This window comes from Leucoraja erinacea, chromosome 18 (assembly GCF_028641065.1).
Source record: "Leucoraja erinacea ecotype New England chromosome 18, Leri_hhj_1, whole genome shotgun sequence".
Classification (NCBI taxonomy): Eukaryota; Metazoa; Chordata; class Chondrichthyes; order Rajiformes; family Rajidae; genus Leucoraja; species Leucoraja erinaceus.
The window spans coordinates 31,104,294-31,120,915 of NC_073394.1; the positions used below are offsets into that span (position 1 = coordinate 31,104,294).

A 16,622-nucleotide genomic window follows, 5' to 3' on the forward strand; every position below is an offset into this window, starting at 1 on the left:
CATGAACTGCATGACTCAGAGAGCCTTTTTCTGAACCATCTGGCTCTATGTTTCATAGCTGCTGCATACAGCACTGTTAGCTCAATGGACCACCAATGAACATCTTTTGCAGGCTACATCCTACCAGGGTCCAATAAGTAAGTTCGGTATCTCGTGCGCGCAATGAATCATGGGATTTTATCAAAAGGTAATTCGGGATAAACAAAGAATGTATTGGATTCATACGGTGGGTCAACCACAATGCAAATCTTGCCTGTGCCAACATGCCGATGCTGAAATATACTCTTTATGTTGGGATAACTTTTACGTTTAGTCGAAGTGGCTCCCATGAGAGTGAAACAACGGAAGAAAATAGTAAGTTTAGGTAGCCGTTAAGTCTCTGGGAGCTGAGCTCATTCTCCACCTCAGTGAGCTACTGATTGCTTGCCTTCATGGTTAAATATTTACTCTGCTGCAGCAGCCACCAGCCAGTAGGTATTAATCAGAAGTCCTGTGTGATTAGGCCAACTAATTTTCTTCCACGACTTGACTAGCCTTAAGCTAATTGTAGCAAATCAACTGATCAGTCTGTTGACTCATGACTACGTTTTGTACGACAAAACTTTACTTACACATGTACCAGTAGAACTCATTCAGAAGTCAACAAACGTGCAAACTGCCCATGGCTGTGGACTAGGGTACCCAGACGTGGTGCCAACGGACGAGAAGTGGAAGCCAAATAACCGAATGGAAACGAGGCCGAAACGCCAAATAACCGAAAGCGTACGAAGCCGAAACGCCAAATAACCGAAAGGGCGGGACGACTAAAAGCCAATTAACCGAAAGGCGGCGTCACCTACAAGCCAACGAACCAAATGCCGCTCAACAGAAAAATCAAATAACGGACATGACGTTGCCGGGTGGCGGTTCTTGTCAGTGATTGGTCCAGACCTCCGCGTCCATCACATCACTGGCTGATGGAGGCGGGAAGGTGGTGGTCATTTTCCCACACAAGCCATAGGTGACTGGGCAATCTGAACCCAAGCACCAAGTGTAAGCGGCCAAAGGAGCGCATCCCTCAGGACAGCCCCCACTCTCCCACAGCCACCCTCCGCCTCGTCTCCCCTGTGCGGCCGCGCTATGACGGGTTGTGGGTCGGGTGGAGCGGAGGTGTGGGACAATGTGCCTCCCTCCACAGTGATGTGATGGACGCGGGGGTCTGGACCAATCGCTGACAAGTCCCGCCCCCCGGCAACGTCATGTCCTTTATTTGACTTTTCTGTTGAGCGGCATTCGGTCCGTTGGCTTGTAGGCGACGCCGCCTTTTGGGTAAGTGGCATTTCGGCAGAGCGGCCATTCGGTAAGTTTGCTTTTAGGCGATGCAGTCTTTTGGTTAGTTGGCTTTTAGGCGTCCCGCCCTTTCGGTTAGTTGGCGTTTTGGCTTTGTGCGCTTTCAGTTATTTGGCGTTTCGGCTTTGATTCTATTCGGTTATTTGGCTTCCACTTCTTTGCTTCGGCTTCTCGTCCGTCGGTGCCACGTTCGCATAGGGTGGACTAGTGTAGTAAGAGGTGAAAACCCCACAAATACTTTTCATATTATCCATTGATAGTTAAAGAAATCATACATTTGATTTCATTCTCTCCCTCCTCTCTAAAACAAAAGCAATAAAAAATGGTTGTTATTCATTGTCACGATCTCGCTCACTCACTGAAGCGGGTCAGCAAGCGACCACGGAAAAGCCAATAAAACCACAACAATCATCGTAGATTTGCACAAATGAACCATAAATACACCTAGTTAATAGTTTTGAAAGCAATATTTTCTTACCTGGGAGAAGCAAAACTGGAAAATATGTATGAAACGCAGGTCAAAACAATTATCGATCGTAACGTATACACACAGTAGCTCAGCTGGCGAGAATGTTTATCCCGAATGACCCATGACCTGGGCAAACTCACGCATGCGCAGTTGTAAAACCAAATTCGCTTATTACACCTTCCAGCTGAAGTAGGACTTCTTTATACTCCTTTCAGTCTAGTGTAGTGCTTTTACGTTCTTGACTTCTCTAAACTAGGGAAGCCAAATGCATGCTTGTGACTGAAGATAAAGACACAAAATGCTGGAGTAACTCAGAGGGTATGGCAACATCTCTGGAGAAAAGGTATAGGTGATATTTCGGGTCGAGACCCTTCATCAGGCTGAGAGTCAGGGTGGGGGAAACTAGAAGTATGAGAAGGTAGAAAATAAAGCAGAGCCTACATTGAGGACTCAGAAAAGCTGGAGTGCACCATTGTCCATTGTCCATTGTTGGCTGGTGATGAAGTGATCACGCAGGAATACAAACAGTGAAATCAACAAGTGGACTAGGGTAGGGGAGGAATGGAGAGAGAGGGAACGTATGGGTTACTTGAAGTTAGAGAAATCAATATTCATGCCACTGGGTTGTAAGCTGCCCAAAGAAAATATGAGGTGCTGTTCCTTCAATTCCTCCACTTTGCAAGTTGGAGGAGTTTGAGGAACAGCATCTCATTGGTGAATATGGAGCTCTTGATCAGCCATCATAGAAACTAGGTGCAGGAGTAGGCCATTCGGCCCTTCAAGCCTGCACCGCCACTCAATCATGATCATGACACTCATTTACGGCCAATTATCATGTGATCATAATGCTTAGCATAACTCCAGCTATGCTTAATGTGTCATTTATCATACTTGTGCATATATGCAGCTTGGCACAATGCCACCTGAATCCCTGCCCTTCTACAAAGCTGGTGCTCATTTGTCCACTTCCTCCCTTCTCTTGTTATATGCCAGTGCCCCTGAAAAAGTTTTCCACAATAAAAGCACAGAGTGGCTGCAAATTGCTATTGAGAGAAGAGACAAAGAAACAGCCACATGCAAAAGGTGTACATAGTGAAAGTTGAATAAGCAAATAGTCAGTTATAAATTCATACAGAGAGAATCTCATGCACATTTGCACTGGTAGTTTATAAGACTGGCATACCATTGGGCAGGCAGTGCAGAGATGTACTCAGGTAGCACATATGTACACATACAGATCTATAAAGATACCTGTGATATCTTCATACAGAATGGAACATCTACACATGCATATTCAATGGTGGTACATACTGTATGTTATTCAGACACAGGTTGGTGCCAAATTTCAGAAGAAACAAGGATACACACCAGGAATAAACCAGGACACGCACCGGAAACATTAAAACAATAACACACTGAGAACAAGCACAGGAACAAATGATGTCCAAACTTGAAAACATCTCAGTCACACATAAATAATAAACTGTGGAATGGAGAAAAGTACACAGAATAGACTAGGTGCACTCACAGGCACATTGCAAAGAGAGGAAGTATTTTCATAGAGATCACCACAGTCTTAACTGCTTCGCAGCTGATTAAGTATTTTTGGTGTGTGGTCACTTTTGTCACATGGGAAATGTAACAGCTATTTTATCCGCTGCAAGATCGGTCAAACAGATTAGTCTTATTTATGAGATAAATAAGTGATTCGTTTGTTTTAGAGGCGTTGACTGAGAGATAAACATTGTAAATGTTGCTCTAAGCGTCCATGCCAAAGCAGACTGCAAGGCTCTACTTACAGCCAAATGAGAGGCCAGAAATCTACTCGGTTTAACACAAGTGGAAGATCACCTCAATGAGGCAGCATTCCCTTGGTACTGCAGAGGACCAGATTACTAGCTTCAGTCAATGGAGAGGGATTAGAATTTCTAATCCTTTTGATTCGTGAGAGAGATTGCGCCCAGCAAACTGTTTGTACAACAGGAACCGGAACAAACCAGGAACAAGGTAGGAATACAATGATAAAGTATAAATCAGCCAAAATAAACATGGAGGCAGCAAACCCGAGGGAGAAATAGCAGCTGAATTTGCCAAGAACCATCTGGCTGCCTGAACTCACCACCCCTGTTGCCCAAACCACCCAGACTGAGAGATCTGGCTGAGCTGACCCTCCATAACTGATGGCCAGCCCACCAAGTGGAGTGCAACACAACAAGCAACAATGACTTGGAAGCGTAATCATCAGGCTGTACCTATGGCAAGTTTTTCTCCTCGCACACTACTGGCAGAGGCATTTGAAGTCAAGAGACATTTAAGAGAATTTATATAAACTCAATTAAAAAAAAAAAAAAAAATTGAATTAAAATACTTTTGCACTGAAAATTAATTAAAAACCCTGAAAAGAAAAAAATGATTTACCTGCATAGGGTCATACAGCATGTGAGCAGGCTCATCGGCCCAACGCCCATGCCAACAAAGATTCCCCCTCCAACACAAGTCCCACGTTTGTCCTATATCGCTCAAAACCTTTCCGATTCATGTACCTGTCAAAATTGTCTTTTTAAATGTTGTTATCGTATTTGACTCAACTACCCCCTCTGGCAGCTTGTTCCATATACCCAACATTCTCTGCGTGAAACCCCCCTTAGGTTCCTATTAGAACATTCCACTCTCAACTTAAACCTATGTCCTCTGGTTTTTGATGCCCCCACTCTGGGTAAAAAAAATCTGTGTATCTACCCTATTTATTCCCTTCATACACCTCCATAAAATCATCCCTCATCTTCATGCACTCCAAGGAATAAAGTCCGAGCCTGCCCAGCCTCTCCCTTGAGGCCTAGCATCATCCTCGTAAATCTTCTCTGCACGCTTTGCATCTTAACAACATATTTCCAATAGCAGGGTGAACAAAACTGAACACAATACTCCAAATGTGGTCTTGCCAATGTCTTGTACATCTTTTACTCAAGGAATTAACTTCTTACTCAAGATTGGCAATCCTATTCTATTAATTAAATCACTTACACCAGGCATGACTAGTAGGAGCTGAGGGGGCATGTGTGAAGTGCATCCAATCCCTCAGCACAGCAGTGCTCAACTGAAGGCTTCCATGGTAAACTCAAGCCATACAACAGGCAGACAAGGTCCACCGGCATACAACCTTCAGCTCGTATCTGACTTCCCAGGTTCAACATGCCAACACAGACAGGGACAAACTGGTGGAGTAAGGAGGATGTTGTTGACAGTTCTTAGCATAACCTGGTCAAGGATAAAACATGATTTGGTCCATTGGCCATAAAGGAGAATAGATGGACAGGGAACTATAAACAGTAACATGTTATTCAAATGGATAGAAAATTGGCTTCATGGAAGGAAGCCGAGGGTTACGGTGGAAGGTTGCTTTTTGGGACTGGAGGCCTATAACTAGTGGTGTACCTCATTGTTTGATGCTGGGCCCATTGCTATAGTCAATGATTTGAATGAGAACATACGGCATGATTAGCAAGTTTGCAGATGATACTAAAGTGGGTAGTATTGTAGATAGCAAGGATGGTTGTCAAAAACTGCAGCAGGATCTTGATTAGTTGGGCAAGTGGGCTGAGGAATGGTTGATGGAATTTAATACATAGAGGGGCATTTTGGGAAGTCTAATAAGGGCAAGATCTACACAGTGAATGACAGGACTCTGGGGAATGTTGTAGAGCACAGAGATCTAGGAGTGCACGTTCATAGTTCCTTGAAAGTGGCATCACAGGTAGATAGGGTGGTCAAAAAAGCTTTTGGCACATTGGCCTTCATCAGTCCAAGCATTGTGTATAGTAGTTGGGAGGTCATGTTAAATTGGCTCAAAACAGGATAAAGGATGAACAAGGTGAAAAATATTCATATTTTCTCACAACAATAGATGATTGAACTCTTGTTATAGATTAACACAAAGTGCTGGAGCAACTCAGTGGGTCAGGCCTTTCTATAGCTTGTATATCACCACTGGGTGGCACTTCAATGGCAGCCTTGCCTACAGTCTGTCTGTCCTTTTCGTCTTTTTTTGTTATTTTTAGTGTGTTTAACAAATGTGTGTTAATGTTCTCTGGTTTGTTTTATGGGATGGGGGGGGGGGGGGGTTGGGTCGGGGGAAACGTGTTTTCAATCTCTTACCTTGCCGGAGATGCGATTGTTTTCCGGATCGTATCTCCGGTCGCTCTGCAGCCTAACATCATGGAACTGGAAGCCTTGTTCGAGACTGACATTGAGCCCCACCGCGAGGTTTTAGACTTACCATCGGAGCCAATCCCTTGCCTGGGATCGACGCTCCAACCGTGGCCTGCGGACTTTAACATCAAGGAGCTCGCAGTCTCGGTTAAGAGACCAACGTCGGTAAGCTCCAATAGAAAACATAGAAAATAGGTGCAGGAGGAGGCCATTCGGCCCTTCAAGCCAGCACCGCCATTCATTCACCCTTCACAACATTGTTTTACTTCATTTTATCTATCTCTGCTTTACAATTATTGCCACAAAAGAAAAGAAAGTTGAAAATCCAAAATATAAAACTCTTTAACAGGTACATACAAAACTGCCACACAATTTACTCAAAGCAAATAACTCACCCAGTCAGAGTGAAAATAGATTTGATGCACATATCTGCACTTCTGTATTTGGTGCGTGCACTATCTACCTGATACTCTTTTTTTATATATCTAAGTAAATTTGTAAGAGGCTGTTAATCAGTCTATTAACACTGGATTATGGGGCAATCTCAGTCCAATCCACCCCCTTATTTCCTTATCATTCATTTTCTATTCTCTCCACCCCTGGTAAACAGCAGAAATATTAAAGCTTAAAAAACATTACTGTTACAGTTGATGGAAGTAACACCCAAGCACATCTATAATAGATCCACTGCAAGAGAGGGAAGGGATAGTTTCTAATAACACTCCACCGGGCAATAAGGAAAGGAAAATGTAAGAGAAGCAGTTTGTGATTTAACAAACTTTAAGTCATTGCCCCCATCAGGTCTCTCACTCCAATCGAGTTGCACTGTCACCCCCCTCACTCCTACACCAGGTACTTGGCATCTTCCATATGAGCCTCTCCCCCCCCATACGCACCCATCTAGTCTCTGTCCACCGCCATTCATAGTGATCATGGTTGATCGTCCCGTATCAATAACCCGTGCCTGCCTTCTCCATAGAAAACATAGAAAATAGCCGCACAACATTCAACCCCCCCCCCCCCTCCCCCCCCTGAGGTATTCAACCCCCCCCCCCCAACAATGAGGTATGTGGAAGAGTCACTGTGGTGGATGTTTATGTCAAAATGTATTTTGTGTGTTCTGTTGCTTTTTAATAGTATGACTGTATGGCAATTCAAAATCCTCGTATGTTGCAAAACATACTTGGCTAATAGAGTATGATTATGATTAGGGTCATAGCTCTTTCTATGTCACTCTCACAGAATTCACATTCATCAACTTCTTTCTTGTAACCCATTCTCCCTCACACTACTTACACCCCTATCCCGATTCTCCTGCCACCCATCTACACCAGGGTAATTCAGAGTGGCCTAATTAACTTACCAACCAGATCATCTTTGGGTTGTGGGAGTAACCAGAACACTCTGGGAAACAAACAAACCAGAAACCAAGAATCAAGTCATCAGGTCATAAATGATAGGAGCAGGATTAGGCCATTCGGCCCATCAGGCCCACTCCACCATTCTATCATGGCTGATCTATCTCTCTCTCCTAACCCAATTCTTCTGCCTTCTTCCCATATCCCCTGACACCCGTACTAATCAATAATCTATTTCTGTCTTATAAATATCCATTGTCTTGGTCTCCATAGCCTTCTGTGTCAAAGAATTCCAAAGATTCACCACGTTCTGACTAAAGAAATTCTTCCTCAACTCCTTCTTAAAAGAACGTCCTTTAATTCTGGTCAATCTCTCTGCATATAAGTAAGGAACTGCAGATGCTGGCTTACAAAAAAAAGGGGACAAGGTGACTCAGCAGGTCAGTCAGCATCCTTGGAGAACATAGATAGGTGACATTTTGGGTCGGGGCCCTTCTTCAGACTGATTGCAGGGGGGCGGGAGATGAAAGCTAGAAGAGTGGAGGGGTAGGACAAAGCATGGCAGGTTATATGTGAACACAGGCAAGGGGGGGGGGGGGGGGGGGGGGGGGGCATGGGCAGATGGCTGGACAAAGCCCAGAGATGAACAAACACAGGGTGTGAGACAAAATAATTAACGTTGTGAATTGTGAAGTTGGACGATTGATGAGGTGCACATTGATTAGGAATGCAAGTGGAGTGGACGGGAGAGATAGGTGTAAGGTTAGCCTAAGGAGGGGAGGGAGGAAGGTTATGGGGAAGAAGGGGAAGTGTTCAAAGTAGTAAAAGTGGTGACATGAAGATAACAATCAAGGGATTCGGAATCAAGGAATATGTGGAGAAAACAGGAACGGGGTACTGATTCTTTCTGATCAGTATGATCATATTGAATGGCGGTGCTGACTCGAAGAGCCGAATGGCCTACGCCTGCACCTATTTTCTGCTTCTATGTTTCTATGAAAGAAACTGCAGAACAGTCAATTACAAAGGACATGAACAAAAATGCAAACTGCTGCAGAAACTCAGTGAGTCAGGTAGCATCTGTGGAGGTAAATAAACTGCAACCCCAGGTCTGGAGCCGTCTTCAGGCTTAAAGAGTAAAGGGCCTGTCCCACTTGGGCGTCATTTGCGCATCATTTACACGACATCCTAAAAATTGGTTGGCGCGTCATGACACGTGGTGAGGCGTGGTGACGTATGCAGTGACGTGCAGTAGCGCGTGGCGCCCCAGGATTTTGGGATGCTCAAAATCCTCGTGCGTAACATGCATGACGCTCAAATGATGTCCAAGTGGGACAGGCCCTAGAGCTGGTAGAAAGAGGCGAGCAGGGAGAAGTGGGGCAAAAGCAGACAAGTGATAAGTGGATCCAGACAAGGAAGAATTGATTGGCATATGAATGAATTGGAGCAGTGAATGGTGGAAATGTCTACACTTAAAGTCATGTCAGAGCATTCACCCATGGCTACAAGTACAATATGAATGTACCAATTAGGAGCAAAATAAGGCCACTCAGCTCCCTGACCATGCTCTGCTATTTAACTACATCATAGCTGGTCTGACAAAGCTCAATTCTGCATTCCCATTTGCCCTCAATAACCCTCCACAACATTGTTTTACTTCATTTTATCTATCGCTGCTTTACAATTATTGCCACAAAAGAAAAAAAAGTTGAAAAGACAAAATATAAAACTCTTTAACAGGTACATGCAAAACTGCCACACAAAGCAAACAACTCACCCAGTCAGAGTGAAAATAGATTTGATGCACATATTTGCACTTCTGTGTTTGGTGCTTGCACTATCTACCTGATACTCTTTTTTATATATCTAAGTAAGTTTGTAAGAGGCTGGTTATCAGTTATTAACAAACGTCTGGGGCAATCTCAGCCCAATCCACCCCCTTATTTCCCTATCACACATTTTCTATTCTCACCACCCCTGGTAAACAGCAGAAATATCAAAGCTTAAAACACATTACTGTTACAGCTGATGGACACGACACCCACCCCCCTCCCCGCCCATCCATCTAGTCTCTGTCCACCACCAATATTGTTGCACCAAGTGCAAGAATCTCACTCCATATGCTTTCCCAGGTTAAACATTTCATTAGCCCTCCCTCGACGCAAGTTTCGAATGTAGGTGTAAAATTTATGACTGAATCATTTTCAATAACAACATCTCTGTTGTGATTGGAATGTCAACTCCACAATTATTAAACAATCCATAACAATTGGCGCTGCTTTCTGCGTAATGTCCCACATATAAATGAAACGGGCATATCAGCCGAGTTAAATAGACAGCAGTACAGGCTGCACGGCGGGCTTCCTTTCATACCAAACTCCCACATGTTGAATGCAGCCACATTCTGTTGCTCAGACAAACTCGTTACAGACAATTTCTATAAATATTATCAACAGCCTTGCACATATTGTTTGAGTACGACTTTAGTTGAAGGCCACAAGAAATGAAAATTACTTGTGTCTATGTGAGTCAATGTGTACCTTGCTTTGAGGATGAATGGATGAATACGCTAGTGTGTGAAGATGTGCCAGTGGTGAGGTGTTGGGTGAGAGGCTGCAAGTGTGTTGGTGCGATTGTGTTAACAACTTGAATGCACATGTTGCATATGTCACTGCATACCTTTACCTATTTGTTTATGCACATCTTTTTAAGTTCGTGTGTGGTCCTGCGCCTCTTTCTAAATGTTTCTAAATGCACCTGTCTTTTTGTGCCTGTAATCTTCCCATACGCCTGTATTGTTACTCTGATCATCTATTTGTGCTTCTGTCCTCTCTTTTGCTCTCTGATCTCTGTTTTCTGTTTTGTTTCCGAGGGTCTGTGATTATTTCAGCGTTGCAGCAGCGATGTATGTGTATGTGTGTTTTATACTGTCTGTAGGTGTGTATATGTACACAAGTAATTGATGTATTTGTGCGCAAGTAAGGAAAAGCGCGTATGTGTTGGTAAATGTATGTATAGCTGCAGTGTGCGTGCACGTGTTTGTGTGTGCCCGGCTTTGAATGTGTGTATATTTTGTGTGCATGTTTGCGGATTGTGGAGAAATGAACAAAGGAGCAGAATGAAGGGATGGTGTCTGTATGGATGGAGACGGGGCGATGGATGGGGCAGAAGGCGAGCTGGTGAACCGGCCACATACCACATTGCTGAGAAAATCAGCTTCGTTCAAGTCTTCCAGATCCACAAGGTTTGAAGCTGCGAAGAGTTTCTCTGCCCCGAAGTTGTCCAGGATATCCATAGTGTCCGACTCGCAGGGCTCGTCCGCTGGGGAATCCGTGCTTGGGGTCTCGCAGCTGTGTGGGGCTTGTGGGGGGGTGCAGGCAGATTGGTGAACCCCCCCGTCCCCGACCTGTGCCACCGCCGACCGGGGGCTCGAACACGCTGCCCCGCTCCAAGGGCTCGATCTCCAAGTGCCTGTAGATCCTCCGGGCTGCGAGCTGTCTGGTGTCTGGGGTTGATGTGACAGTGCCCAAGCTCTCGGCTCGATCTCCAAGTTCTTGTCTTTTGGATCTCTCTCTCTCTTCCCCTCTCTCCCTCCCTCCCACTCTCTCTCTCTCTCTCTCTCTCTCTCCCTCCCTCCCTCCCTCTCTCCTGGTGTGAACACTGCCCAGCTCACACCCCTCTCACAACAACCCCCTCGCACCTCAAGTCACGCCCTCTCTCTACAATTAACCGTTTGAGAACTCCGGGCAGCCTTCATTAATATTTTTTTTAAACGTTCATTTTCAAGAGTTGCCACCGCCTGACAGTTGTTTCGAACTCATTGCAGACGGCGAGTGGAAACTACAGGGCAGGAAGGAAGGCAGGCGCGCATTGTACCCCAGCAGTGTCCAGTGACCCCGGTTCCCCAGACCCCCTCCGATGGAAATTGCACCCCAGCCACAGGTTACTATGCTGTGCGACACCATTTTCGCCCAGAGCAGCCAATTTAACACACACCGCCTCCCACTGTGCAGGTAAACACACTTCACGTGTGCTGTGTTACTAACTAATCAGTAATCAGAACCATCCCATACAGTCGGAACTTTGAAAGTTGTGAACACTGTCCAGTCCATCCCGGGTGCTGACCTCCCCGCCATCGAAGGGATTTACCGGAGTCGCTGCCTCAAAAGGGCAGCCAGCATCATCAGAGACCCACATCACCCTGGCCACACGCTCATTTCACCCCTGCCATCGGGAAGAAGGTACATGAGACTGAAAACTGTAACGTCCAGGTCCAAGAACAGCTATAAAAACCATTAGGCTATTAAACACTACAAGCTCTGAACTATTACTGTTATTAGTTAAACACACAGTTTAAGGATAAGAGGGAAGTCTTTTAGGACCGAGATGAGAAAATCATTTTTTACACAGAGAGTGGTGAATCTGTGGAATTCTCTGCCACAGAAGGTAGTTGAGGCCAGTTCATTGGCTATATTTAAGAGGGAGTTAGATGTGGCCCTTGTGGCTGAAGGGATCAGGGGGTATGGAGAGAAGCCAGGTACAGGATACTGAGTTGCATGATCAGCCATGATCATATTGAATGGCGGTGCAGGCTCGAAGGGCCGAATGGCCTACTCCTGCACCTATTTTCTGTTTCTATTATAGCACTATTATTGGTTGTTGTTTATGTGTACATATGTATGATCTGTATATATGTGTATATGTGAGTATATGTATATACACACACACTGAACTTTTTTTTCATTTATTATATTGTTTACAGTGTACTATGTTTACATATTCTGTTATGTTGTCACAAGTAAGAAGTTAATTGTTCTATCTGGGACATATGACAATAAAACACTCTTGACTCTCTTGTCCTAGCTAATGCACAGAAATGCAGCCACTGGAATATGCATTGGAACCCTCTAAACACCAGCCTCCCTAATACTATAAAGTATTTTTACTAGTTAGAAGCAGGGCTTGGCACATTTGGAAGCACACTTAGCCTCATGTGACCGATCAAACTGTTGGAATCTGCAACCACTGGAGACTGCACCATGGTGTAAAGTGGAGGCCAAAACAAGGATTATAGAGTAACAATTGTTACAGCATGGAAGGAGGTCATTTGGTCTGCCAAATCTACCATAAGAGAAATCAAACCCACTTCCCCATTCTAACGCCATACCCCTGCAAATTATTTATCTTCATTCACTTATCCTGGTCTTATTTAAACATTACATCTAAATATGTCTCCAATAATACCTTTGGAAGTACATTCCATACAATAACAACTTGCCGTGTTAAAGAAATATCCTTGGCTAACTTTGGGTTATTTTTCCAACCTTCTCGAATCCATGTCTACCATTCTAATTGGAATAGTTTCTCAGCGATCGCCACTGTGGAACCGTTTCTCTTTACCTATTCTATTGATATCCTTAATTGTTTTAAATGCCTCTTATTAGTTCTTCCCTCACCACCTCGGCTCCAACCCCAGCTTTTTCAGTGTCCAAATAAGTAAGAAAAGACACAGTGTTGGAGCAGCCAGTACTTGGTGTCTTCTTTTGTAAACCAGCATCTGCAGTTCCCTGTTTCTACTGTCCAAATAAGGTAAATCTTTCATTCTGGAAATCACTTTGGTGAACCTCTTCTCACCCCTCGCCAAAGCCTTAACATCTTCCCGAGCGTGAGGCACCCAGAATTGGACATGGAATGCCAGATAATAGACAAACCAAAATGTTAGTCCCTTTTTAAGTACCCAGTTGCTGACACACAAAGCAAATTCTCCATGCCTTCACAAAGGAAACATCCTGTGACTTCTCCCCCCTCTCCCTTGGTGTCTCTCCCCATCACATTGAATTATTGCGGAGTTGGATACCATTGCTATCCCCAAGTACAGGACCTCCTCCTAATGGGCAGACCCCACAGGGAAGCTCTCTCATGCCCTCTGGTGGCTGGTGAAGTGATGCCAATCATGTGTCCTCGGGTGTCGTGTTCCTGGGGGGGGGACATTGACTTGACTAACATAGGAAGAGGGCAACAGAATAACGCGAGCATTGAAACGTCATGCAATTCTATTGCTCACAAACTTCAAAATTGCTTTTCATTTGCCAACACCATAAAAATGTAGAAAGTAATTTTGACTTTTATTAATAGTAGTGATTTACACATGTCAACAAACATTTTGATCTCAGTAAGTAGGAGCAACCCTACCTCCTCAGCCTTCAGAAGGCAACAGGAGGGTGAGAGGGAGAAACTGGCACTGGTGAGTGTGTGTATGGCAATAAGGGTAACACTGGCCGGTTCACTGGAAAGACAGCTAATCACCTCCACAACCAATCCACCTTGTCCACCAATTTTCTCACTGTATGTTGGTTGCTGACCAAGGCCCACACAGGCTGATCCACTTCATACACTTACTTTAATTTAGTTTAGTTTAGAGATACAGAGTGGAAACAGGCCCTTCGGCCCACCGAGTCCGCGCCGACCAACGACCCCCGCACACTAACACTATCCAACATACACTAGGGCCAATTTGCCTTTATACCAAGCCAATCAGCCTACAAAACTGTACTCCTTCTCCCTCACACTGTTGCCATTGACTCCCTTTCTATCCCTTCCGGATGGGACAACAGAGAAAGGGAGCATGTCAGTGTGTGAGGGGGAGGGTCAGCACACGAGAAAGAGTCAATATGTGAGGGAGAGAGAGGGTGAGTGTGTGAAGGAGAGAGAGAGAGTGGAATACCAGGTTCATTGGTATCATTTAAAAATAAATTGGATAGGCATATGGATGAGAAGGGAATGGAGGGTTATGGTACGAGTGCAGGCAGGTGGGACTAAGGGGAAATAAATTTGTTCGGCATGGACTTGTAGGGCAGAGATGGCCTGTTTCCGTGCTGCAATTGTTATATGGTTATATGGTTATATGTGTGGGTGAGCGAGAAAGTGTACACGGGAGACAAAGCATCAATGGGGATAGCGCAAATGAAATATGTAGAGAGAGTGAGTCAGTGTGCAAAGAAGTGTGAGTGCGTGTGGGAGAGAGAGTGAATGGGTGAGGGAGAGAAAGTTGGTGCCATCATGCGAGGGAAAGAGACTACACATCAATGTGTGGAGGGGCCAGAGCAAGTCAATATGTAGGTGTGGGGGGGGGGGGGGGGGGGGAGGGGTGGTCAGCGCATGAGGGAGAGAGTGTACAAGGGTGAGAAAGTATCAGTGAGTAGTTGACAGAGTCAACGTGTAAAGAGGCTAGTCTGTGTATGAGAGAGAGGGAGTATGCGAGGGAGAGAGAGAGAATCAGAGTTGGGGGCAAAGAGTCAGAATGTGAAATAGAAGGAGAGTCACTGTGCAAGGCAGAGAGTCTCAGTGAGTGAGAGAGGGAGAGCGATAGTGTGTGAGAGGCAGTAGGTGAGTTAAAGTCAATGTGCAAAGTAGTGGGACAGTAAGTGTGTGTGTGTGGGAGAGAGAGAGAGTCACATTAGTTTGTGAGCAAGTGTATGGTGGGGCAGTATTCTATACTAAAAGTTCAGGCCAAAAAAAATCATGGTATGGAGCCTAATGATGCATAATCCACAATTTCCGCAAAATCACCTTTGGTCATTCGCAAAGACTTTACAGCTGCTTTTCCGTGTAAAAATAGACGTGCATATTTTGAAACCGAAATAGTGTTTAAGCCCAAAATTGCCTGTGTTTATTTATTTCTGCTGCTATTTTTGCACAGGACTGCAAAATACAGTAATTCAGACAACCCAGCTAATCTTGGCAGCTTTAATTAATCTGAGGATGAATAGAACTGTGATTTCACACAAAACTAAAATATTATGGATGTTGGAATTCCGAATAAAAATAGAATGTGCTGGAAACATTCAGTAGGCTGGGCTGTGTCTGTTGAGAAAGGAATTGTTTCAAGGGTAGCCTTCTGGTGGAAAGAAACTAACCGCATTTGAATGATGATTTAAAAAAAAAAACACATATCAGATAATATCTTGGTGAGGAAAAGAGACCATGTGCATTCTGAGTCATCACGGCTTGTCTCACAAATACACCAGCCTCCCCACGGTTTTGACAACGTTTCTGGATTTGCATATTAATTGATCATTTAACCTGCTACAAAAACTGTTTCTGTTTTGAATAACATTTACCCCGTCATCATATGATTTTTTTTAATAGATGCCATTTTGGCCCAAAATCAGTCGTGTGTGGAATTTTCATACTGTTGAGCCATAATTTAGTAAGAGGGTGGTGAATCTGTGGAATTCTCTGCCACAGAAGGCTGTGGAGGGCAAGTCAGGGGATATTTTTAAGGCAGAGATAGATAGATTCTTGATTAGTGCGGGTGTCAGGGGTTATGGGCGAAGGCAGGAGAATGGGGTTAGGAGGGAGAGATAAATCAGCCATGATTGAATGGCGGGGTAGACTTGATGGGCCGAATGGGCTAATTCTGCTCCTCTCACTTATGTAATTTATTTTTCCTGTTCTGCCCTTTTGTCTCTCCACACTTTATCCACTCGTTCTTTCACTCAGTCAGTACAAGGTTTGCCATCATACTCACCTACTCTCCTTGCTCACTTTAATGGTTATTTCCCACTCTTTTATTTGCATTGGTTAAGAGGGTGCACTGTTTGACCAGATGCACGTGGAGGTCCTGCTTGCAGCGTTGCCCTCACTCCACAATTAGCTCACACACTCGTCAGCCTTATGGGCAAGGATTTGCAAAGCAACATATGAATAAACAAATCTAAGAAACCAGAGCAAGCTGCTACATCCAAGGCTGTTGAACACACAAAGATTATTGGCAGTGGGTGTAGTGTAGACAGGAGCATAAGATTACAAAATGACAAAGAAAGATTAAGTGAAAAAAAAAACCATGGCAGATTTAATGATTAGGTCACTATTTTGGAACAAGGAAAAGATAGGCGAGTGTATTTCTAAAATGGTGAAATGCTTACACTATGGAGTCAAAGAGCTCCATTGGTACATACATAAAGACTGAAATGAACCAGAAATGCATACATAATATTAAAGAATGTCAGCTTATATTTATATAAGTACTATAATCTGAAAGGAAAATCAGTTTTATACAAATCCCTGGTTAGACTGGATGTCTGTGTACTGTCTGGGCATTACATCTTAGAAAAGATATAATTGACCTTGGATGGAGAGCACTGCTGATTCCTCAGAATGTTGCCAGTTATTCCCAGGCTTCGATTAATGAGAGAACCTGCATGAACTAGGCTAGAATTCCCTTGTAAATAAACACCCAAAGGACAATTGATTGA

The 16,622-nt window shown here is 44.2% G+C and overlaps 1 protein-coding gene across 3 annotated transcripts in view; it reads right to left on the reverse strand.

The window, feature by feature from the left end:
- Window positions 1–10,993, reverse strand: part of creb3l1 (cAMP responsive element binding protein 3-like 1) — a 134,200-nt gene extending 123,207 nt beyond the window's left edge. Inside the window, exon 1 of one of the 3 annotated variants that reach the window (XM_055649728.1) lies at window positions 10,562–10,993. In XM_055649728.1, the coding sequence (XP_055505703.1) occupies window positions 10,562–10,660 (99 nt within the window). In that variant the 5' untranslated portion in view covers window positions 10,661–10,993. The remainder of the gene's footprint in view (window positions 1–10,561) is intronic. The other 2 variants (XM_055649726.1, XM_055649727.1) reach the window with 2 other exon arrangements.
- Between the last annotated feature and the right edge of the window lie 5,629 nt (window positions 10,994–16,622).